A 26,135-nucleotide genomic window follows, 5' to 3' on the forward strand; every position below is an offset into this window, starting at 1 on the left:
AGTTATTATTGTTGTTGTTGATGTCGTCGTTGGATAGGACAGAGAGAAATGGAGAGAGGAGATAGACACCTGCAGACCTGCTTCACCACTTGTGAAGTGACTCCCCTGCAGGTGTGGAGCCAGGGGCTCAAACCGGGATCCTTAATCTGATCCTTGCACTTTGTGCCACGTGCGCTTAACCCGCTGCGCAACTGCCTAACTCCCTATTCCCATTCTTCTTTATGTGCAGCTATCAGAATAAATAAATTTATTCTGTTGAATCTTTGAATTTTGGCACATTTGAATTCATTTGCAGAACAGTAACCCCTAAACCACCAGCAGTTCACTGAGATTTCATTGTCCTACAACACTACAGAATATAAGGCTTTCAGTACAATATTTGGGTATATGTCAGTACTGTGAAGTGATTACCCAAATAGGTTTAAACTTATTAAGACCTGTGATTTAATTTCATGTGATATGAATTTTATTTTTATTTTTTTGTTTTCACTGTCATGATTATTGCTGGGATTCCACACCTGTACAGTTCCTCATTACAGGTGTGCATCCTTCCTCTCTCTTTCTCTCTCTCAAGATAGAGGGTGGCACTGACCTGCATTTCTCTGAAGGACAACTGCCAGGTGATTTTACTCACATGTACAGTATAAATAATTGAAAGACATGAGCCTGTGAAAAAAAAAAAGGTAGCCAAATCGCCTCTAAGATTTGGTGGAAACTATAGTGGTTATACTGGGGTGGGGCAGGTAGGAGGGGGAGGGTAAAGCACTTTGGTTTACCTTATAAACTATTATTAATTCACTAATAAAAAATTTAAAAAGGAAAAGATAGATGGCTGGAGAGAGAAAGAGAGTATCACTAGAGCATCACTTTACCACTCTTGAAGATTCCCCACAAACGTGCTCCCAGTTGGTTTCCATGAGCTCAAACCCAGGTCCTTGTATGCCTGGGAAAGTACAAACTCTACCAGCTGAGCCATCCCCCTCCCTTAGCACTTTAATATTCTGATATTCTGTAATACCGTTTATATTGGCTATAAAGAGGTAAGCTCTAAGACCACCCACTTTCAAGCATTGCTAACGGAAACGGAAATGGGTGAGGCCTGGTTGAAAATTTACCCTGGGGTGTTTAGGAGCCTGCAAAATGTCTTTGCCTTTTGACATAGGGCTCATTTATAGAAATGTATTCTAAGGGGGAGTCAGGTGGTAGCGCAGCGGGTTAAGTGCAAGTGGCGTGAAGCGCAAGGGGGGGGTGTAAGGATCCTGGTTGGAGCCCCCGGCTCCCCACCTGCAGGGGAGTCGCTTCACAGGCTGGGAAGCAGGTCTGCAGGTTTCTATCTTTCTCTCCCCCTCTCTGTCTCCCCCTCCTCTCTCCATTTCTCTCTGGCTTATCCAACAACAATGACATCAATAACAACAACAACTACAGCAACAATAAAATGACAACAAGGGCAACAAAAGGGTAAATAAATAAATAAAATAAAAAGAAATTTATTCTAAAGTAGCATTGAAAGATAATCAGAGATTTCTAAATAAGGCTGCCAGCTATGTAATGTTTATTTTGAGTGGTGAAAGTTACAGATATGTTGAATATCTGATAACAGGATATTGACTACATTCACATGGTGAAAATTGCCAGGCAGATTGTAGAATTCTTGATTTTGAAAAATAGTTTAATGACAGGAGAGAGAGTACTTGGGATATGTTGTTGAGTGAGAGGGACAGGAAGTTGGTATTTTTATTGAATGTGCTCCTGAGAAGGAACAAATCTGTTGATGTAGAGGGAGTTATAGTTCAGCTATAAATGTGTGTGTGTGTGTGTGTGTGTGTGTGTGTGTGTGTGTGTGTGTGTAAACAAAGCTGGTACATGTATTTTATGTATCCTAGTTTTGAATGTATATAGTTTCCTGAGCTTTCACATTATGGGGTAGTGGTTAATGTTATATTAAACAAGACTTTGATCATGTATCAGCTTCATTTTTTTTTGTATCACTCTCATAAGCATTTGAAATGTGCTAGAAATACAGAGTTCCATGTATGAACATTAAATCCAGACTCGGTCATTCATCTGACCACATTGTGAACGTGGTTGTCTGGGTTGTAGATAACTTTACTGCTTATTTTACAGTTTCCTTGAGAGCTTGTTTGGAGGTTCTAGCAGGGGAGCGCAGCTACTTATATACCCTCAACCGAAGACCGAAGACCGGTCATTCTCTATTCGGGGAAGACCGTCCTCTTCGACTGAGCGCGCAGCTTCAGGAGGGACACACATGGAGCACTGAGGGAGGAAGGGGACACCCGCCTAGCCAGCCAGATCAGCCGAATCAACCCTGGCGAACAGTGATGTCACAGCCAGATCGCCCTCACATCCTATTTTACAGTTTCCAAACTTAAAAAAAAAAAAAAATCCAGACGTTGCTTTAACAGTCAGAGGAGCTGGACCATGAAGGACCCTCGTGCTGTGCTGAGACACATGTATGTTCCTCCAAGCACAGTTAAAGATCCACTAAAGTTAGATCGTTAATAGGAAACCGGTGTGACTCTCTTGATAGGAACACACCCTGGGATCTTGATCAAAGTTGGTGATATCTTAGGACCTTAAGAGTAATAAAATATACCTTGTAGCATTATCAGGGGGGATTATGTTTGGTAGGTGACACTTTTTTCAAGGTGAATTCTTATTTTTAACACTATTTGAGTAGAGAAAGAAACAGACCAGGAGGTTAACTTTTTCAGAAATGAAAAATTCAAGAGAATAGAGTCACACCGTCATTACTGTTTTAAAATTTTATTAGTGATAATATTGATTTACAAAATTAGAAGATAGTAGGGATAGAATTCCATACAGTTCCCACTACCAGAGTTCTGTGTCCAATCCCCTTCCTTAGAAACTGCAGTAGTTCTCCCAAGGTCACCGATATGGGCTGATTCTATAACTGTCTATATCTGTGTGTGTGTGTTCCCCATTTTTTTCAGTGGTCCTGCCTTCACCCCCTTTCTAGTCCACACCTATGCCTATTATTACTTCCAAGTGTCTTTCCTTTCTTCCCTCTTCTCTCTCAGATAGAGAAATCGTGTGTGGATTCCTCCTAGTGTTTTTCAGATCTGCTTCCCCTTCATTAGTGGTATATGAAAAAGAGATTCCTGGTGGCAAATCCTTCTGGTCCAGATGGAATGGGAGTACAGAGCCCTCAGGTTTACTTCCCGTATTGTTTACCCCTCTGAGAGTATGGACCAAAATTCTGTATGGGGTATAGAAGGTGAAAGGTCTGGCTTTTGTAATTCCTTTTCCACTGGGCATGGTCATTGGTAGGTTGATCCATACCTCAGCCTGTTTCTATCTTTCCCTAGTGGAGTAGGGCTCTGGAGAACACTATTACCAATTTTCATTATAGCCATACCATATAAATTACAGTAATGCTCTCATTTCCTAGTATCTTTGAGCTTAAAGAAATCTTATTTTACCAGCTTTTTACTCTGTCTCTAGTAGCTCTGTGATGTAATCAGAATTGTATTGCTTATGGCATATAACATTTTTCTATCTCAGAACCACAACATCATTGAGCCTTTGGAGATACTTTGGGGGTGGGTGTTTGTGGGGGCATTCGGAATGTGAAAGTTTGTTCTTCAAGTATTTTATTATTTGTGGCAAGAAGAATTTTACTGGCTCCTTGCTTGACCTTCAAGTATGATTCTTTAACTTTTTTTTAAGTTTATTTCACCACTTGAGTTTGTTCCTCATGAAGATATTCTAGAATCATTTAGAAAAACCAAGCCTGTTTTTGTTGTGTGTTGAAGATGCTCAGTGTTTAAGGTATTGAATGCCGTTACCTCACATAAAGTAGTTAATAAGTACTTTTAAATCAGCCAAGAAAATTGGTAACGGTTTAAAAACCTACAGTTCTGTTTGCAGCTCTTCAGAGCATACCTGACCTCTAGTGACTGAAGAAGGAAAGAGAGGAATGAGAGGGGTTAAATACCAGAGTGCTAAGTTGCTATTGCTGGCTCACTCTCACTTTAAAAAAATAAAAATAAAAATGGAGACCATTTTTCTCTTGTGAGTTGACAAGAAAGATGCTGTCATGACAGTGGCTTCAGCTGTGGAATATCTCATAAAGGTTGTTGAAGGGAATAAAAATGTGACTACTCCCAGGAATCAATAAAATGCCTGCATCTCAGCTGGGCTGCATATGCTTTTCAAATAGTCTCGAGCAGAGGAAGCTTTCCCTCTTGCAAATGTCAGCCTTGTGGCTTACCGTCCAGTGAGCACTAAGTGATCTCTGTTCTCACCTGTTGTTTCCTCCCTACTGGCCACCTGCATTGCACCCCAGTGCTCTGGGGAATTCAGGTGAATAATGTGTTGGGTCAGGACTTGCTCGGAGCTCAACTGGAGAGCTAGTGAGTGGTCAGTGTATAACTCTTGCATAACCCTCCCCCCCTTTCTGCTATTTGATGGTGACAAATCAGATCTAGTCACTTGGAAAAATACCTGCATGTTGTGTCACGTGAGCATTTTCCCTGATTAGTCTGTCTTTTTTTTTTTTTTTTTTCAGATAAAGAAGAAGCAGCAAGATGTGGTTAGATTTCTGGAAGCCAACAAGATCGAATTTGAGGAGGTGGATATCACAATGTCAGAAGAACAGAGGCAATGGATGTACAAAAACATCCCCCCGGAAAAAAAGCCAGCTCAGGGCAACCCTCTGCCCCCTCAGATATTTAATGGCGACCGATACTGTGGAGTAAGTAGTCTGGTTGTTAGCAAGCTTTCTTTGCATGACTCAAACCATAGAACCATCTAAAATGCCTGTGAGTCTTTAAAATTTATTGATTTATTAAGAAAGGGTGAAATATATCCTGACACTGCTACTGGGGATAGAAGCCGGGACTTCTGAGCATCAGACATGAAAGTCCCGTGCACTACCACTTCACTGTCTCCCTAGTCCTGCATTGGGGTGTTTGCAATGAGGACCTCTCTACCAGTGCCTGTTCAGATTCAGAAATCTAGCAGGAAGCTGATAGTAGGACCCCTAAGTTCAAGGTTACAGACTGTGTGTGAATGTGAGCACACACATTTACTAATCTCTCTGTATTTATTTATGTTGGGAGAAGGAGTTGGAAAGAGAAACAGTGTATGTATTTTTATTGTGCTTTGAATTTTAAAAGTTTTTTTGGGGGGTGGAGGGGAGCAGGGGTGGATAGGGGCAGAGGGTGGAGCTTCGACCTCCTGTAAGCACGATATCAGTGCTCTCAATCCATTTAATTGATTCAGATAGCAAGGAAGAGAGGGACACCATAGCACTGGAACTTTCCCCCATGCTATGACTTGCTTTACTGCCTGTGAAGTGACTCCCCTGTAGGTGGGGAGCCAGGGGCTTGAACCAGGATCCTTATGCTGCGCTTCACCCACTGCGCTACCGCCCGACTCCCTGTTCCACATCTTTTTGGAAAGATGAAGTGAAAAATCACTTCATGTGGTGGCCAGGGGCTTGAACCTGGGTTCTTGTGCATGCTGACACATGTGCTCTTTAGTCTGAGCAACCTACTGCCCCCCGCCTTGTTCTGTGGGCTACAGTTTTCTTACCATAGTTAGGTGAAGGGGGCAAAACTTTATTGTTGAGGTATTTGAGATGATAAATACCTCAGTTGGCTTGTCATTAGAGTAGAAGAAAATGTAGCAGAGTGCTTTTGATGGTTTTATCCCATGTACATAAGAATAAGGTAGCTGGACCCATGGTGCACCCAGTAGAGGGTGGACATTACCATGTGTAAAGACCCAGTTCCCACTTCATGAACAGTGAAGCAGTACTGTGGGCATCTCTTTTTCTCTCTGCCTCTCACCTTCTCAACTTCTATATTAAAAATCTTTTTTTTTTTTTTAACCAGAGCATTACTCAGCTCTGGTTTATGGTGGCGTGGGGGATTGAACCCTAGGACTTTGGAGCCTCAGGCATGAGAGTCTCTTTGTAAAACCATTATACTATCTACCCTCTTCCCCAAATTTTCTGTATAATCTATATTTTTAAATTTTTACTAGTGGTTTATTATTGGTATAATTCCACACCTTGCCCACCACCAGAATTCTGTGTCTTCATTCCCTCTACCAGAAATGCTTTAGTTCTCCCAAGATCACAGATATGGGTTGACTATTCTTTCTATAACTATCTATCTAATATATATATATATATATATATATATATATATATATATATATCCATTTTTTCTGTGGCCTTGCCTTTTCTTCCTTTCTAAGTCATATCTACTACTTTTGAATGTCCCTCCATTGGAGGGGGGATTATTTGTTTGTTTTCCTTTTTTCTCTTTGGGTCCTGATGGAATTGGAGTTCAGAGCCCTCTGGTCATCTTCCCCTAACAATTTCTCCTCTGGGAGTATGGACTAAAATTCTTTATGGAGTGCAGAAGGTGGAAGGTTTTGTGTAATTCTTTCTTTCTTCCTTCCTTCCTTTATTTATTTTTATTTTTATTTTTGTTTGAAAGATAGTGTCTGTTCCTATCAAGATCAAGTAAATTCAACTTTGACAAGAGCAAAAACATTTGAGGGAAAGTAACTATGGCCTCAGTCATCCTACCTGATTTTATGAGCCTTGCTTTACTCATTGATAGTTTCTGATGTTTTCATTTGATTGGATAACTTGTGGTGCAAGTCCCCCCCCCCCCCATTGTAAGTGAAAGGACATAATAACAGCAAGAGTCTCTTATTTCCTAGGATTACTAGAAATTTATTACCTTTTTTTTTTTGAGTTCAGTGAACAAGTTCATGTGAAATGTAAATAGCTACTAAGCTACTTCAAAACCAATATGGACAATTACTTTCTCTCCTATAACATTTGAGTATGTTGCCCATTGAGATCAGTAGCTCTAAATGAAGCTCTCTGGCATGTTCAGCTAGTTCTTCCCAGCCCCAAATTTGAACATTGAGGGGGTGATGCAGAAGCACAGGATCAGTTTTTAGTGCCAGTGAGTGTCCCGGGGGGTGATGGGGCTAGGTGTAACCACAGCTGGTAACCTATTGAGGCTGCGTCTGGGTGTGTCCTGGGGATGTGTTCTTGCTTACAACAAATGCACATCATTCTCTCCTACCTATATATTCAGCTTTTTTTTATGTTGTTGTTGGTTGTTTTTGTTTTGTTTTCTAACCCTTTGCAAAATATCAGCACTGTTCTGCGCTCACAGACTGAACCCTTGCTCTAGACCATCTGCCTTCCCCTCAGCTTCCTGTGGTTCTGCAGAACTCACATTTGAGAAACAGAAGGTTAGTCGTTCCCCAGGTCTCTGTCATGAAAACTGTGTCTTCCAGCCGACTGGAGTAGAAAGTAGCAATTGACACCAATTTTAATCTACCTCAAAACCTAACTTTTTAGTAGTTGTGTGTTAACAGGACTCTGTTTAGAGTCAATAGGGGGAAAACAGGAAGTTACAAATCCAGATTCTCCATTATCCACAGGAAGTTGTGCTCTGTTTCAAAGAGATATATAGCATTTATGTTAATAGTCATGTCATCTTCCTGATATTGAGGACGTAACCCCCCCAAATCACCCCATACCCATTTTCCTTACCTCATCTATTTAGCTTACTATTGATTCTGTAATTTTTTTTACCTTCTGCCTAATAACTTATTTCTTTCTCAAACCTGAACTCAAAACATCCCTTGTTATTGAGAATTCTCTAGCTAGGATTCCAGTTATCATTTCCTCTCTTCCCTGTCCTATGTAATGTTATATTTATTCACAGATTTTTTTTTTCATATCTGCTCCTCTGGGGGGTCTTCATATTCACCCTTAGCAGTCACTATGTGTATCTGTTATAGTCTGTGTATCTAGCCATATGTTAGCAATATGGAACATACTTAAACATTGGTTATGCAAATGGGGTAGGAAGCTAGCAGGTACTCGTGGGTCTTATAGATCCTGAGTGTCCCTTCATGTTTTGTTAACAAAAGTCAAAGTATAGTGTATTGCAAGCATCCTCACTGAACCTTTTTCTAAGCATTTACAATGATAGTCACTTGGGAAACCACTTCTACTAGAAGCTCACCTAGACCATGGATAGAATTTTCTTCAGAAACTATAGTTCTGAATTTAAAAATCTCCATACCAAGGCTTTCTGTCTAATGGATCAATTATCCAATCAAGGAGAGTCTTTAAATGTTCTTACTGTAAATACCTTTTATGGCATCTTCACAGATACTAAGAGAGGAACATTTGTGTGAAGGGGAACGAGTAGTATAAACGCTGATGCATTATGTTATATTAAGATTGCTCAGTGAGGGAGGGAGGGAGGAAGCCAGTGACACCCCTTCTATCCCATGCTGCTTCCACCACCACCCCCCAAAAATGAAAGAGCCCAGTGCCAGGACTGGGCTTTCTTTGTCTAAATCTAGAGTGAGTTTCCACTACCCCTCACCCCCAGTTCCTCTTTGTTGCTGATTGCTGATCAGTCATATACCTATAAGCATAGCAGTTTAATTAGGTTTTTTATGCAGTTTTATCTCTTCTGTTTAGCCTTTGTTTTTATTCCTCTGTCTATAAATGTTTAATCTCCCATTTTCACCTTATCGAGTTGTAGGCCTCTATATTCTACAGTGGTAACTCCCTGGAGTGTGACTTTCATAAAGATGATGTCTTGTGCTGTGAATATTGAAAACCTTCATTCAGACAGTTTGAGGCCACACCAGCTACATGTTTAGTGGTGTTATTTCTCTCTCTCTCTCTCTTTCTCTCTCTCTCTCTCTCTCTCTCTCTCTTTAATCTATTTTGAGTCTTATGCAGGTGTGGCTAATGTAAAGAAAGCAAAACTGTTAATACAGTAAGGCCAGTTACTGTTGTTGTTGTTAAGATCATAAAGTCTGCGAGCTTGGCCACCACTGCATGGAAGGAAGCTTTGGTGCTGTGGTGTCTTTTACATACGCACACAGAAACATGCACACACAAACCCTTTGTCTCTTCTTCTCCCTCTCCCTCTTCCTCTCCCTCTTTTTCTCTCAGCCTCTCTGCCTCTATCTAAAAAGAATGTAAAAAGTCACTTTCCTTCTACCTTTAACTGGCAACTTGCACCAAATCCTCAAGGTGTAGCATATATTTTGAGGTTCTGCTTTGTAGTTTGCTTTTTTTTTTTAAAAAAAAGTCTTATCTTTATTTATTTTTTTGGTTACAGATAGTCAGAAATTGAGAGGGAAGAGAGTGATAGAGAAGGAGAGAGACAGAAAGACACCTCCAACACTGCTTCACCACTTGCAAAGCTTTTCCCCTGCAGATGGGGAATGGGGGCTTGAACCAGGTGCACCACTACCCGGCTCCTGCTTTGTAGTTTTGAGTTATTACTACTCTGTTTTGTATATTAATATTAGTATTCCTTAATTGAAACATTTAGATGCTATTTACTTTTTCTTTGCATGATTCTCAGGGCTTAGTTCCCTTCATATAGATTTAGACACATAGTACATAAACTCACCCACACATGCATGTATGTGTACATTTCACTAAAGTTTATAGCAATCACATTATCTCCTGTAACTATAAGTATTATAAGTTTTAAAATATATTTATAGGAACCAGGTGAGTACACATGTTATCATGTGCAAGGACCCAGGTTCAAGCTCCCCAGCCCCACCTGCAGTGAGAAAGCTTCATGAGTTGTAAACTAGCATTACTGGTGTCTCTCTTTGTCTCTCCCTCTGTATCTCTCCCTCCCCTCTCAATTTCTCTCCAACCTGACAAAGAAAAACAAACACATTTAAAAAAAAACATACTTATATACTACATAATATATGTAATTTGTAGTACTATAAAATATATATTATCTAAATGCTACCAATATTATATATTATAAACATATTTATAGTATATAAATACCTGGTATATTTATATCTGTGTATATCATTGTAAATACTATCCTTTACCAAACTGGTTGTGTGAGAAGCTGTAACAGAGGGCAGGCAGATAGTCCTATTGTACTAAGTCTCTGTGGCTTAGAGATTGACACAACTGTCAATATTCAGGAGATTCTCTTAATTAATTTGAGCCTTTCACATACTACACCTCATACTCCTTGGGTCAAGCTAAAAGTGGTGTGTCTCTCCTTAGATTTATTGATGTGTTTGAACTACCTCCTGGAAAATTGTGCCAATGTGTTGTTCCTACATGGTAAATTGAAATATTTAATTTTTGAGTCTTTGCTTTCATTCTCTATGGATAATATGGTCAAATACATAAATTTAGATTTAAAAGCCATGCCCCTTTAAGAAGCACCAGTACACTTTCTGTATTCATCTATTGATTGGAAGGCTTAATGGCTTTCAGATTAGATTATTATATAAAGCAGGCTGGTTTACTTAGGTTTTAGGATTTTCTTGAAGTTCTAGACTTTCACCCAAATGTGCTTCTTAAAAAAACGTTAATTCTCTTCAGAAATTGGTGGAACTTTATAATCAGAAAAATAGTACTTTTTTTTTTTCAGTTTGAAAAAGCTATTTTTGATTGGCTTCCTTAAATTGTTTTTTTATTGATTATCATTTCATTGCAACATTACACAGAGTTCAGACATCGTAATCGTTATGCAAAAGACTTTCATGCCAGAGGCTGGTTGGTCTTGAGACCCCGGTGTAATCCCCAGCACCCTTTTAAGCCAGAACTGAAGCCAGAGCTGAGCAGGGCTCTGCTTGTCCTCTCTCTCCCTCTCTCTCTCTCTCTCTCTTTCTCTGTCACTCTCTCTTTCTGTATCTTATCTGTATAGTGCACCTCCTTGTCATGAACGTGTCCCAGGTTCCAGCTTTGATGCTGTGATATTTTTCCCTGTCTCTCTGTCTCTGTTTCTGTCTTTCAATCTGGAAAAGTCAGCCTGGAGCAGTAAAGTCCTGGTGACTATGACAATAAAAGAAAAGAAAAGAAAATTAGAACATATTCCTTTTGCACTGATCTGTGTCCCCCTTCAGCCTCCCATCCTTCTCCATCCTCTTCTGGTAAGCAATAATTAGGAATGCAAACCCATATTATTGTTTTATTCAGTTCCTCTGGATATATATATATCACATATGAGGAAAACCAGTACTAACCATAAGGCCTTCTAAGTTGTTGTGATTTATCTAGTAATTTTCATTTCTTGGTCTTGAAGCCCTATTGTCCAGGAAGAATTCTTAACTTTTGTTTTCTAGATCATTAGCTTGGTTTTTAATCCCTTCCTGTTCTGTACTTACTTTATGTATTTGATTTTTTTTTAAATGATTTTTGTTAGTGATTTCATCGTAGTTTAAAAAATTGTAAATTAGCATTCAAATTTAATTTCCAGGAGCTCTTTTGCTATTGTCTGTTTCTTATTAATCACTTTAAAAAATGTCAACTTATTCTGTGGATATGCTATCTCTTTTATTCTCTCCAAAAATAAGAACTCAAAGCAGTTTTGATAAAGATTTTTGTGTACTGTGAATTATCACTGTGTTCTCCAGGGTCGGTTGTATGTGCTTATTTTGTCCCAACACAGGCTGTTCCAGATCTTTCTGTGTGTAATCTCAGTTTATTTTCTTGGGAGAAAGGAGTCCTTGGAAAGGTCTATGTTATCCTCTGCTCTGGTTCCTCTAGCAGTCCACTTGTTTTGTTTCACATATTCCAAGCATTTCTTTACCTTTTATTAAATGGTTCCTTTCCTGCGTTTAGCATAAAATTGTTTTCCCCTCCAATTTTACTTGATAGTTGGGTGAATTATCTGTCTTGCACCAGCATGGTCAGAAATGCTAAACATGAAATAGGAATTTCAAATCTTCAGCTTTGAGATAACCCATATATTTTATATCTGGCCTAAAAAAATTGGCTGAACAAAGCTGTTTTCAAAAACTATATTGTACATATATTTTTTTTAATTTTATTTTATTAGTGATTTAATAATGATTGACAAGATTGCGGGATAAGAGGGGTACAATTTCATACAATTCCCACCACCAGAGTTCCTTATCTCATCCTCTCCCTTGAAAGTTTCTCTATTCTTTATCCCTCTGGGAGTATGAACCAGAGATCTTTATGGGGTACAGAAGGTGGGAGGTCTGGCTTCTGTAATTGCTTCTCTACTGGACATGGGCATTGACAAGTGGATCCATACCCCTCCCCCCCAGCCTGTTTCTGTCTTTACCTATTGAGGTAGGACTCTGGGGAAGTGGGGTTCCAGGACACAGTGGTGAAGTCATTTGCCAAGAGAAGTCAGGTTGGCATTATAGTAGCATGTGCAACTCTTACCAGGAATGGAGCTTAGACTATTCCTTCTTTCTATATCAAGATTTCATAAAGGAAAATATAGCATTAGCCTTCCTTAACCACTAAATCAAGAAATTCTATTCACAGGCTATTCTCAGGCTCGAGAGAAAATTGAAGGAGCCTCTTATAGTCTTAATCATAATTTTTCTTTTTTCTTCCTTTGGGGAAATCAGATTTGCTTTGGCTCATTTAGAACTGACTGCTGCCACCATTTCCTTGCTGCTGTTTTTGTTCCCTATGGCCTCCTGGTTTTGGTGATGCCCTTGGCAATTAGAAATAATATGGCTCTGTCTCTTAATTGTCATTGACCTGGTGAGGGAAGCAGTGCAGCTTTTCAGACTAACTGCTGTGACTTTTCCTCGCTTTTCTTTTAGGCAACACTCAAAGGGCAAAACACTTTGAGGTCTTTGTTTCAGTGCTTGTGTAGTCCATAATAGTCTGATCACAGTGTATGAGAAATAGCCTTAAGCAGCTCTGTGGGAAAATGAGACTGTTATGAACTCTACCTGTTGTAGATTTTATCATGACTTCATAAATGTCTTTAGCATAGATTTTTATTTGAACACATTTGTTTTAAACAGCTATTTAGCTTGCTTTGTACTTCTGTAATTACAGCATTTGGATAAATGTTACATTAGTAGTAGTGCTTAATTATAGCCAGTATCTGCATACATAATCCAGAAAATGTTCTCTTCATAAGAAGTTGGAATCAAGAGGCAGGGTGGTAGCACACCTGGTAGATTGTAGGTGTTACAGTGCATGAGGACTCATGTTCAAGCCCTGGGTCACCACCTTCAGCGGGGACACTTCACAAGTGGTGAAAAAGGTGCTGCAGGATGCATCTTACGGAAGCATTTAAACATGAGCATTTCTATACAAAGTCAAGTAATTCAAGGTTTTATCAAATGAGGCATAGTTTTCAAGAAACAAATCCCTGTTCTACAGGTCATTGCCTCTCATTTAGATTCCTGCACATTTCAGAAGCACTTGTGATGCCATTAGCTTAGCTGAACAGTAGATTTATTAGGGTTCAGTGACCGTGGCATACATTGTTCCATGTCCTCTTGGGCAGGAGGAACTGTAGAATATTTTTTAAAAAACACATGAATTTCAGTAGCAATGAGAATTGGTCCACTTCAGCACTATATTACTAGCTATCAAACTTAAACAGCATATTTCTTTCCTCTAAGCCTCTCTCCAACTTTATGGGCCATGGTGGAGAATTAAGTGATGTACTTAAGTGATATAAAGTATCTATCACATAGTAAATGTCTACTGTGATCATTGCCTGTTTAAGACATTTATCATTAAGATAAAACTATCAAACCGACTTCGACCATATTCGATCACTGATTCCCATCAACTGAGAAATAGTATAGTAATATATATACATATATATGTGTGTGTATATATATATATATATATATATATATATATATATATATATATATATTTCTGAAAAGAAACAGTTAATAAAACCTGGCCAAAATGCCTTGATGACTTCTCTTGTGAAAATAAAAAGAGAAAAATTATTCTGTGTCTGAGGTAAAGATAAATGTTACATAGAATATAGTTTCCTCTAGTTTTTATTTGATCTTTTTATTCTCTCTGAAAACACAGTCTTAAAGACTGTGGAAAACTTCAAAAGCAGAATAGAATCACAAGCATTGACACACAGAGACCTTTAGACTTTGTGTTTACCCAATGACTCTTTTTTTGAAGTCCAAAATATCAATAGTGGGACTGAGTGATTTCACATGGGAGTGAAATCTTAGGTCAAAGTCATTGCACACAAATAAATTTTAGTTTGGCACATAGGGAAATTTTATTAATGTTGTCATTGTTTTACATTTAAGTAATCTTTTAGATTTTAAAATTGCCACATTTATCACCATACTCCAAGACATACTAGTCTTAAACAGAGCACATCCGACAGAATTATGCAGCTCTTCTTTGGCTTGGTTGGAACAATAGTACATTTTTCCTTTTTAAAAATTTTTCTTATCTCTGTTTATTTACTGGATACAGACAATCAGAAATTGAGGAGTATGACAGAGGGCCTAGTGGGGGTTGTATTGTTACGTGGAAAACTGAGAAAAGTTATGTATGTACAGACTACTGTATTTACTGTTGGTTGTAAAACATTAATCCCCCAGTAAAGAGATTAAAAAAAAAAACCTATGTTGTAATAAAAAGAAGAAAAGAAAAGAAAAAAAGAAATTGAGAAGGAATGGGCAGATAGGGAGAGTGATAGACACCCGCAGCACTGCTTCACCACTCACAAAGCTTTCCCCCGGCAGGTGCATAGGACTTACAAGCGTGAGGCACCCAGTTCTATCCCTGGGATTACATTTACCCCAGTGATGCTCTGGTTTTCTCTTTCCTCATAAGTAAATAAATAAATCTAAAAAAAGAAAAATCCAGGAATGCCAAATGCAAATATAATTGTTTGCTTTTGTTTATATTCTTTTCTCTCTTTTCCCCCTAGGATTATGACAGTTTTTTTGAATCAAAGGAAAGTAACACAGTGTTTTCATTCTTAGGCCTGAAGTCAAGGTTGGCATCAACGGTATGTAAATCCCATTTAAAATTTCATCTTTCTTGAAGTGTTTTTCAGGATTGAGTTCAAAAGTGTTAAAGGAATGCATAAAGAGATTCTACAGTGCTTATCTTTCATTTTGTCAAATGTATAGTTAAAAGGCTATCCAATGTAAAAACAAGCTGCTTTTTCTTTATATTGTTTAATTGCCAGTCTATAATATGATTTCTTTTTATTCATAATTTAACCTCTTTATAACTTATACTCTGTTCTTCAAAGAAGATTTAAAGTAGTGGAAGTGTAGTAGATGCTTTCTATTTAATTTCAAGTTTATGTTTTTTGAATTATAGCTTTCTAAAAGCTTGGACTCAGCAGAGCCAAAGTCCTATTTTTAAGGTCTCTTGTACATTTAATTCATTTACATTGGAAGGGAGATGGTCTACAGTAACAAATGACTAACCTTGAAAAAATCCTAACAATTATAAACTAATAAAATATATATATATATATATATATTGCCACCAGGGTTATTGCTGGAGCTCGGTGCCTGTACCACGAATCCACTGCTCGCTCCTGGAGGCCATTTTTTTCCCTCTTGTTACCCTGGTTGTTTTTATCGTTGTTGTGGTTATTATTATCTTTGCTATTGATGTCCTTGTTGTTGTATAGGAAGAGAGAAATGGAGAGAGGAGAGGAAGACAGAGAGGGGGAGAGAAAGATAGACACTTGTAGACCCGTTTCACCACCTGTGAAGCGACTCCCCTGCAGGTAAGGAGCCGGGGACTTGAACCAGGATTCTTACGCTGGTCCTTGTGCTTTGCACCACGTGCACTTAAACTACTGTGCTACCACCTGACCCCCTAATAAAAATATTTTAAAGCTACTTTATTAGATTATAAATCCTGATCATAAAAGGCTCACAATTCTAATAACTAGAGTCAGAAATGAACTTTACTGTTGCAACTTTGTGAAGCACATGATTTTACTTTTCTAAATAAGAGAAGCATTTCTCTATTGAGTAAGAGAATATTTTTATTACTTTTTTCCCCTTTAATTTTTGTTTTCTTCTTTCCGATAATGACTGTGGTCTTGGCTCATGTAGAAAAATCTGGAAGATATAGAAAAAAAGTATACAATAGAAAGTAACAGTCACCCATTATCCCACAGCTCAGTGATAACCACATTAACCTGTTGGTGTATTTCTTTGCAATCTTTCATAATAGTGCATAGTCATTGAGATTTCTGACCATGTTTCAAATTGAGGCTTATTTCTAAAGTGCCTATTTTTTAAGACCAAATTGAAATGAAAGTGCATTACAGGGATGTCTGGAAGTAATAGGTCTGTGGAGGCTGCCCAGGATTAGTGCCATTTCTGGGATACCTGTGGGAGGAAGGCAGAGACTTGCAGTGATGTAAATTATACCCCAGCACCTGTAGTCCAAGCTGATGTGAAGTCTTGCTTTGTCTTTGCATACGTGAGTCCACAGATGGCTTGTGGGAGGGTTCTATGCACGTTTTAAACAGAGGCGAGCCCACATAAAATATTTAAAGGTTCTTAAAACTATTTTTATAAAGGTAGAGCATTAGACTGTATGTTAGGAAAATTACCACAGTATAATTTCTAACCATTCTGTATCTGATGTTTATAAGATATTAACTGCCAGGGTGATTTTTTTTTGCCCTCACAATGCAATAACTGCCCCCCCTCTTTCTTTTAAATAAACAGGCAGAACCTTAGAAAGGAAATGTGGGTGATGGAGATGCATTTTGGAGCACCCCCTGGTACTCAGCACAGACCTGCTTGCCTAATGCATCACTGTGACTAAAGCCACATGCATCACTAGTAACTCGGCTTGTTATGGAGAAAGGTGTTTTTAGAAGACATGGGTGCAGTGGGATTGCATGATCATGATCGCTTTCAACTTAAATCGGGTTTTTTTTTTGTTTGTTTGTCTTGTTTCTTCTTCTTTTCAGAATTGCCTGCGGTTGCCTCACTTGCAAAGTACTGTAACCTCTTGTAGGTGTGTTTACTTGAATGAAAGATAACTGGGTGACATCATCAAACAGAAAAGGTTCCATCTGCTCTAGGTTGTAGCTGACGCCAGTATAGCTCAGACCTGTTTCTCTTTAAACTGCCTGAATGGCACTCTTGAAATCAGTCTGGGGCAGACTGTTGAAATCTGGTGGGCAGAGTAGGGAAAAAGACTATCAGGTTAACACAGAGTCAAAGACTCTTGCTGCAGAATCACATGCGTCACGGTTCCAGTGCTTTTCAGTAACACCTGTACAAACAGCTGTTCTAGTTTCCTTTTAGTAAAGGAAACTTTCACTCCCTTACATTCTCCAGTCTCCTACAGATGTCGCCTGAAATCATTGTTGCAACAGTGTGTGATCAGAACCCATTTATAGAGGTGAAAATAATTGCTATTTTGGAAAATAAATGCTACTTTATCTCTTGCAAGGGCAAAGCTTCACTTAGTTGTGTAAGACTGCTTAAAATATATATTTGAAGAGGTACACTAATTAGGGTAAATTTATAGGAAAAATGTATTCCTATCTGAAGGCATTAACAGCACTTCTTGTGCATAAGTACACATATATTTTTAAAAGTAACTCCCCTGGCTACAGTTGCTTATTCTGTTTTGTGAAGGGATTATATTTTTTTGAGAAAGGGAGATCTTAGATATATTTTATGAACCCTTGATGAGGCATATTAAAAATACTAATGCTGTTGTACAGTTGACTCCCCCCACCCCCGTCTTTGCATTGTTCCCATGACTTTTCTTGCTTATGTTTCTGTCCAGTGCAAGGTCTCAGATACTTCATATTGCAGACACAGGCTGTCACTCCATCTAAGAGCACTAGTGACTTTTCAGTGCAGCGTATAAGAGACCATCAGAATGTCACTCTGAATTATGCTTGGCATGCAAAATGGCTGCTTTATTTGGAAAAACACTGAACGTGTGTACTTCATTAGGGAAGAGGCTACTTTCTTCTATTTGTGTCCCTGATAGCATGTTTTAGAGTTTTTAGTAGCCAAAGAGGGCAACAGTCTTTATGTAGGATGAATTCTCAGAGGGCTGCCTAAAATATTCTGCTGTTCTCAGCATGTTGGTGCTGGACCTTCCATTTAGATTCCTAGCACATTTATTTGAAATTGAAAGAACAGAAGTTAAAGCCCTATTAACATATATTCTCCCATGCTCTAACCCCTTCCCCCAACTTGCTAAATGTTGGCTATTTCTAAGTACTCGTTGAGTGCTAAAGATGACGTCCCAACCTGAGACAGTAGTCCAGGGCTGTAACCTGAAGAAAAGCCATAACGCACATTTCTTTCTGCTTGACTGGAACAGATTCACGTATAATTTCTCTCCAAAAACCTGCTATAAGGTCATAGCATTAGTTTATTGTTTAGTTGGCATTAAATAAACTCCAGATCACATTCCGTTTGTTAAATCCCAGGGAGTATCCAGGAAAATAGTTTTGAACTGGATGTCATATTTGAGTATGTGAGTCTTAAGATAAGTGTTAGAATTTCAAGTTTAATGTTACAGTTATTCAGTTCATATTAACTCTACTCTTGCCAGTACGCACCAGGAATCAACTGAGTAGAATTGAAACTATAAGTTAAATTGTGAAATTGCAGATTCAAGAAAATACCCAGGTATCCAGTATGATTCTCCTACATAGAAGTAGTGTTAAATAACTGTCATAGTAACACACACTTGCAGTCAGCTCCCTCATTTTTTTTTTATTTTAAAGCTTTATTTATTTTAATGACAGACAGACATACAAAGAGAAAGAGCAGAGCACTGCTGAAGTCTGGATTCCAGTGGTGCTGGGGGTAGAATCTAGAACCTCAGAGCCTCAAGCCATTAAGCTATCTCCCCAGCCTCTCTCCTTTTTTTTTGTTATTTTGTTTTTAATTTTGCTGTATTTATTACAGAGGGAGCTGGGAGCACATTGTGTAACATTTACTGCAGTGCCCAACTCTGCAGAGGACTGAGGGGCTGCCCTATAGAAGTACAGTGCGCTTAGTGAATGTTGTGTCCTCTCTTACACTGTTTCATCAGATGAATCCCAATCATGTTTAGTTTCCTTGTTCCCTTTTTTAATGAGCTGCCTAAACTAGCTGATTTTGATCATCAGAATCTTCCAACACTATGAAAGAAGTAGACAGAAATGACAGAAATAAACGCCAAGGGTATTTTAAGACAGAATTTTTATATCCTGTAGTAGTTTTATGAAGCAGAGGAAATATACTGTTGTATATGGTCACACCACCCTGAACACACCCAATCTCGACTGATCAAGGAAACATACTGCTAAGAATCAAATCATGCCATTTTAAAATTGGATAAAATACAGAGTGTCACCCTGTTAGGTGTATGCAAATTGGGGAATATAGTTGGGGTAATACCTATTTTTCTAAGTTCTGTTAAAATTTAAGAAGAGAAAAGGAAGATATCTTTCCTCTCAAAACCTCTTTTATTATGATTAGCTTCTTTTATAGACTAATTCAGTATTCCCACATACATATTTTTGTATTACGTGGATTTAATAATAAATGAAACTTATTTTTGTCTTGTTATTGAAGGATGCTAAAGCCTCCTGTTTTGTTCGTTTTGTTTCCTTGTTTTGCTATATAAAGTTTTGCTTTTTCTAGAAATCTAACAGCTTTTCTTAAATGTCAGGGTCCACTGTGATTCGAACACTTGTTTTTAGACTTGTTTGTATATTTTTGTCTTTAAACACATGGGTGAAATCTCAGATTTTATACTCAACATTGAAGAGGAATAAATTCTAGCAAACACATGTTCTGAAAATGGAGTGTTTGTTCCCTACCATTTCTAACACCTTGTCTAATTTTAGTTCGATGTTCAGTTGAAATATTCCTATTTAGTTGGGAGGCTGTATTTCTTCTCTTAACAGTGAACTCCTTATCTTGAAAGCAGTAGATTAGTTTTCAAAATGAAGGCAGGTCATTTGGCCAAGTGAAGAGATGCATATGTGGTCCCATGTTGTTTATTGAAAGCTGACCACAGCTTCACCTCAGATAGTGGCCAGAATCTAAGATTCCCCATACTTGATGCCAATGGATGACCAATGGTGTAGTACACCAAGGACACTGAAGCCACAGTTGGTTGATTTGTTTCCCCAACTGGATGCAGGAAAGAAGGAAGTGTTGCTCCCAAATCCTACAGGGCCGCCTTTGATGCACCCATCTCTGAAAACAGAAGTAAAGGAAGGTTTCTGCAGGCAGTGTCTTAGGTTGAGCTCATCACGGAACTATTTCTAACCTTAAACTCTTAAGACAGAAGTCTGATAAAGGAGGAGAGAGAAGAGAGCTGGCTATAAGTGTACAGAAATTTGCTAAATTGTTAAGACCTAGCCAAGAAATCACTGCCCACTTGTATCCCAGATTTTCAGCTTTCCTTAGTTCTTCTAGACATGCAGGTCAGGGTAGTTTGGCTTTCTTGTCAGTCAGCATGCAGTAAGCCCCTCAGATGCTATGAGCAAGCTCTCACCTAGACAACAGTCTCAACCCTCAGGTAAAAAAAAAAAAAAAAAAAAAAAAAAAAAAGATGTGAAAGCTGAATGGGGAGTTGAGGTAAGTCTACATTGCTCCAGGCCGTGGTTCATCACCTGAAACATGAAGATTGTTTTCTTTGTTACAACTGTTCTGGTTTTTAAGATGACTTCACGTGAATAATGGAATATATATGCTAATACACATATGTACACTAAGATACAAAGAGTAATAAGCTCCTGTGTGCCTGCCACCAGTTTGTTGCCTTCCCCTTGAGGCATGGTGAGCTCTTCCCTGTTTGACAGCGGGAGTCCCTCTGCTCAACTCTGTGTTAATAATAGTCTGTGTCCTTTGTCACTTTACCTCTGTGTATATACATATCCATAAATAATAATAAATGGAATTAAACTATAGTCTTTGTTCACTTTTTATATATCCATTGTAGTTGGGCATTATCATTTGAAGACCTAAAATCATGTCTTTTCACTGTTTTTAAGTCCTAATTTATTGTCTGACTGTATAAAATGTCTCCCATCCTATCGCTGGATACTGGACTACATCTCTCTTTGAAGGAGAAAAAGACAATGTCGCCATATTCTTTTTGTGAGTTCTCATGAGTACACACAAGAGTGAATGCATATCTCACATACAGGTGCTACATTATACAGTAAAAGCCCATCAACTTTAATAGAGAGGGCCAAGTTGTTTTCTAGCGTAGTGGTACCAACATATACTACCACTGCTGTGCTAGAATTACTAGTACTCAACAACATCTACAACATTTGAGATCATTAGAATGGTTTTGACCACGCTGAGAAGTGTAAAATGGCATTTCATTGCAGTTCCACTTTTTCATATAATTGATTATTGGCTAATTAGACATGTTTTATTATGAGAATCCCATTTCTCCTTGGAAACCATGTCATTTGCCTTTTTTTCCTTTACCATGGTGCTGCCTTTTAAAAAGTTATGTTATGCTTATTTAACTGTTAAGGTGAAAAGAAATCATATTTTAATAGAAAAACTTATATTATTAATTCCAGAAATATGAAAAGTGTGTAAAACTTTATTATATTTGAGAAAATAAAGCCAAATGCATATATCATGTGTTTTTTATTGTGTGTAGACCTTACACCTGTCAGCACATCATGCAAGAGAAAATACAGAAATCAATCTGCCCTTGAAGAATTCCTTCTTTGAAGCTTTTTTAAAAAAGCACAAGAATCCTAGTTACATTGTATGTAATTAATGTCATGATTTTTTTAAAAAGAATTTAGTCATGAGAAAGATAGGAGGAAAGAGAGAGATAAAGAGCCAGACATCACTCTGGTACATGTGCTGCCAGAGATTGAACTCAGGACCTCAGGGTTTGAGAATCCAATGCATTATCCACTGCACCACCTCCCAGACCACATGATTTTCTAGTATAGAATTCCACCAAAAGAAATTTATATATGGACTACATACCTATATACTTTTCAACGTATATATCAATATGTAATAAATAGACTTAGAAAAACAGGCCAAACTACTGTTTTAATAACACTTGTAGAATTTACCTTTTGGACTGGTGGGGTGGGTGTATTTCTGTTGTGTAGAGCTTGGGATTTTTATGCCTGAGGCTCATGATTCAGATCTCAGTGCCTCACATGCCAGGATGGTGCTCTGGGTTCTCTCTCTCATGTGAGACCTTACGTGATATAAGTAAGTTAAAAAAATGATCTCTAAGTCATATGAGATAATTTGTACTCTTAGTTAAATAATTCTTAAGGTAAATCAGCATCGTGAATATAACCCAATATATTGTTGACAATTGTATATTTGCACTTGTGTGAACCCCTTGGTATAAGAAGAAGAAAGTAGGGGCCAGTTAGAGCACCTGGAAGAGAACACACTGCCCTGCACAGGAACCTGGGTTTAAGCCACTTGGAAGGGAAAACATCACATTTGGTGAAGCAGTGCTGTAGGTATCTCTATCTTGATCTTACTCTGAATTTCTCTGTTGCTATCCCAAAAAAGAAAGAAAAAGACACTGGGAATGGTGGATTCATCCTATAGGCACCAAGCCCCCAGAAATAGACCTAGTGGCAATTAAAATAATAATAATAAAATAGGGAGTCGGGCGGTAGCACAGTGGGTTAAGCGCATGTGGCGCAAAGCGCAAGGACCAGCTTAAGGATCCTGGTTCGAGCCCCCAGCTCCCCACCTTCAGGGGAGTTGCTTCACAAGCAGTGAAGCAGGTCTGCAGGTGTCTGTCTTTCTCTCCCCCTCTGTCTTCCCCTCCTCTCTCCATTTCTCTCTGTCCTATCCAACAATGATGACATCAGTAACAACAATAATAACTACGATAAAACAACAAGGGCAACAAAAGGGAATAAATAAATATTTTAATAATAAAGTTTTAGAAAAACAAGGGGACTGAGAAGAAAGCATAATGGCTATGCAAAAGATTTTTATACTTGGGGCTTGGAAGTTCAAGGGTCAATCCCCAGCAACACCATAAGCCAGAGCAGAGGAGTGCTCTGTTTTTTCTGTGTTTTTCTGAGATCAATCTCTATCTCTGTCTCTCTCCCCCACCACCCCATTAAAATTTTTAAAAAAAAGTCCTGGCAGTGGCACATATGGTACCATGTGCAAGGAGCCTGGTTTGAGCCCCTGCAGAGGCTCACTTCACAAGCAGGTCTGCAATTGCCTGCCTTTCTCCCTCTATCTCCCCCTCTTCTCTCAATTTCTCTTTATTCTATCCAATAAAATAGAAGAAAAAAAAATGGTTGCTGAGAGCAGTGGGATTCATAGTGCTAGCACTGAGCTCCAGTAACAATCCTGGTGGCAATAAAGAAAGAAAAAAAGGTAAATAAGGAAATAAAATGTAGGGACCAGACAGACGTTCACCCTAGAGTATGTGACTTAGCAAGCATGAGACCCTGAGTTTGAATCCTGGGAACATATGGTAGAGCCCTAGCACCAGGGGAAGCTTCCCAGACTGTGGAACAATGCCTCACACTTTATTTATCAAGCTGTCACTTAAAAAGTTGACCTAGGAAGGGGCCCCATTCCATAAAAATAGTTAAGGGAAAAAAAAAAAACCTAAAATGTAATTTTGTGTTTTCTCTTAAGACTCCTGCTAACTCAGCATTTTTAATAGACTAAAGCCTCTGGCATTTGAAAGCAAATTAACTGAAATTTTTAGTTTGACTAATGGTGCTAAGACTTAGATCTTTTTTTTTAAAATACCACTCCACACTCTTGCAATAAATGGGTTTTTTTTTTTGGGGGGGGGGGCTTAGAATAATATAGTTCACTACAGCCGGACATTCCACTGAAAAACTCTTAACAACAAAAAAAAATTTGGCATTGCTTCTTCTTCTAGCGTTTGCCCTTCTTCCGTAGCCAGTCAACAGCGTCAGGTTGAGCCTGATGTAAAGTTTCAAGACCTCCTTTCAATCTGGAGAGGTGGCAGTCGTTGACTATGTGGGTCATAGTCTGTAGCTGCAGGGGCAGTTCGGGTCGTCTCTGGCTCCCCAGTGATGGAACATAGCGGCGCACCGGCCACGGCCTGTTCGATAGCGATTGAGGAGGGCATTGCTAATGTTGGAGAAATAAAAGCTCTACCATATAAATAGTGCTGGACAGTAAAGCACCAGGAATCCAGATTGGCATTGGGCACTTGAAATGTGCCTTGATGAATTTGTGATGTGTGTATAAAATAGAGTAGGGTCAGAGGGATAGCTCACCAGGTAGGACACATGCCCTGCCAGATGCACGACCCAGGTTCAAGCCTTGAAGCTACATGGGAATGTATATGTGACTGTTGGGAAAGTCATGACGTATTTTTCTGGTTTTCTATGCAAAAATACGTCATGACTTTTCCAACAACTGTGTGTGCATTCGTATAGATAGCCTCCAAGGTTTAGACCGCATAAAATAATATCTTAATATTTTCATGTTTGTTGGATTTTTAAGCAAAAATGTTTTGGACATACTGGATTAGTGAAATATTAAAACTAATTTCACTCTCCCCAACTCTTGTTTTTCTTGGCCACCAGATTTATTTCTGGAGCTCAGTGCCTGCATGGCCCCACTGCCCCCAGCAGCCTTTTCCTGTTATCCTCAAGCTAAAAGGTGAGAAGGAGAGAGTAGAAGAGACACCATTGCAGTGTTCCACTGCTTGTGAAGCATCCCTGCCTCAGGTACTTCTGATGTGGTGGTCTGGGGCTCAAACCTGAGTCCTTGTGCTCTCGCAGGCAAGCCATTTGCTGCCCAGGCTTTTTGTTTGTTTACCTCCAGCGCTATCACTGGAGCTTGGTGCCTCCACTATGAATTCACTCCTCCTGGCAGCCATCTTTTTTTCTGTTTTATTGGCTAGGACAGAGAGAAACTGAGAGAGGAGGGGAAGATAGGGAGAGAGAAAGACACCTGCAGACCTGCTTCACCGCTTGTGAAATGCCGCTCCTGCAGCTGGGGAGCCCCTGACTGGAACCAAAATCCTTGTGCGGGTCCTTGCACTTCTTACTATCTGCGCTTACCCCCGTGTACCACCGCCAGACCCCCTTTCTTCTTTTTTTTTTTTAACGTGGTCACTAAAAAAATTAAGTTATATAAATGGCTTGCATTATAGTTCTATCAGACAGTAGAACTATTCTGTACTCAACTTTTTACCTGCATTTCTAATAGAGAAATACTTTTGAAGCATTATTTTCTTTTGTGGGGGGGGGCGTTAAAAGATGAAAGGAGATCTAAAGGTCTTCTGGAAGAAAACTTTGTTTTTTGGAAATTGGTGTCAGGGCTTGAAGAAACCATACCACCACTGAGCAGCCTCTCCAACCCAACTTTTACATCCTCGATTTTCTTTTTTTTTTTTCCATTATCACCATTATTATTTTTTTATTATTTAAGAAATTAATTAACAAAACCATAAGGTAGGAAGGGTACAACTCCACACAATTCCCACCACCCAATCTCCATAACCCACCCCCTCCCCTGATAGCTTTCCCATTCTCTATCCCTCTGGGAGCATGGACCCAGGGTCATTGTGGGTTGCAGAAGGTAGAAGGTCTGGCTTCTGTAATTGCTTCCCCGCTGAACATGGGTGTTGACTGGTCGGTCCATACTCCCAGTCTGCCTCTCTCTTTCCCTAGTAGGGTGTGTCTCTGGGGAGGCTGAGCTCCAGGACACATTGGTGGGGTCTTCAATCCAGGGAAGCCTGGCCAGCATCCTGGTGGCATCTGGAACTGCAAACTCTAGTGTACTTCTGCTTTCAGGTATATATTTTGCGACATCCTCGATTTTCTAAGGAAACAGAGAAGGGATGGAGAGACTGATGGAGCAAAGAGACACCACAGCAACACTCCAGCATTCATGGAGTTTCCTCTAGATCCTTTATGGCGCTCTCATTTGGTGCCAGGACTTGACTCCAGGGGCTCCTGTGGAGAGGCCTTATACTTTGACCTAATGAGTTATTTCCTAGTCTCTGGAGACATTTTTTCCTGTTTTTTAAAGATACTATTTTACATTAATTTTTTCACTTTTTTTTTTCTGTCAGGGCTTTTGCTAGTTTTGTGTCTACATGATTCCACCACTCCCAGAGACTTATGTATCTATTTATTTTAAGCTAGAGGGTGAAAGACAGGGAGAAGAAGAAAGAAAGAAAAGAAAAAGAACGAGGAGAGGCACTACTTATGATTTGTGTCTTATTCAGGTATTCCAACATGGGACTGGGACCTTGAACCTAGGCACTTGAGAGAATGTGTGCTTTGCTGGGTGAACTGTCTTCCAGTCCCCAAGATTTTATTTTCACAAGGTTGAGCAAGAGA

At 39.0% G+C, this 26,135-nt stretch overlaps 1 protein-coding gene across 1 annotated transcript in view; it reads left to right on the plus strand.

Annotated features, from left to right (window-relative positions):
- SH3BGRL2 (SH3 domain binding glutamate rich protein like 2) overlaps positions 1-26,135 on the plus strand; it is a 228,691-nt gene that overhangs the window by 49,788 nt on the left and 152,768 nt on the right. Inside the window, exons 2-3 of the mRNA XM_060205424.1 lie at positions 4,550-4,735; positions 14,742-14,822. Of these exons, the coding sequence (XP_060061407.1) occupies positions 4,550-4,735; positions 14,742-14,822 (267 nt within the window). The remainder of the gene's footprint in view (positions 1-4,549; positions 4,736-14,741; positions 14,823-26,135) is intronic.

This window comes from Erinaceus europaeus, chromosome 13 (assembly GCF_950295315.1).
Source record: "Erinaceus europaeus chromosome 13, mEriEur2.1, whole genome shotgun sequence".
Lineage (NCBI taxonomy): Eukaryota > Metazoa > Chordata > Mammalia > Eulipotyphla > Erinaceidae > Erinaceus > Erinaceus europaeus.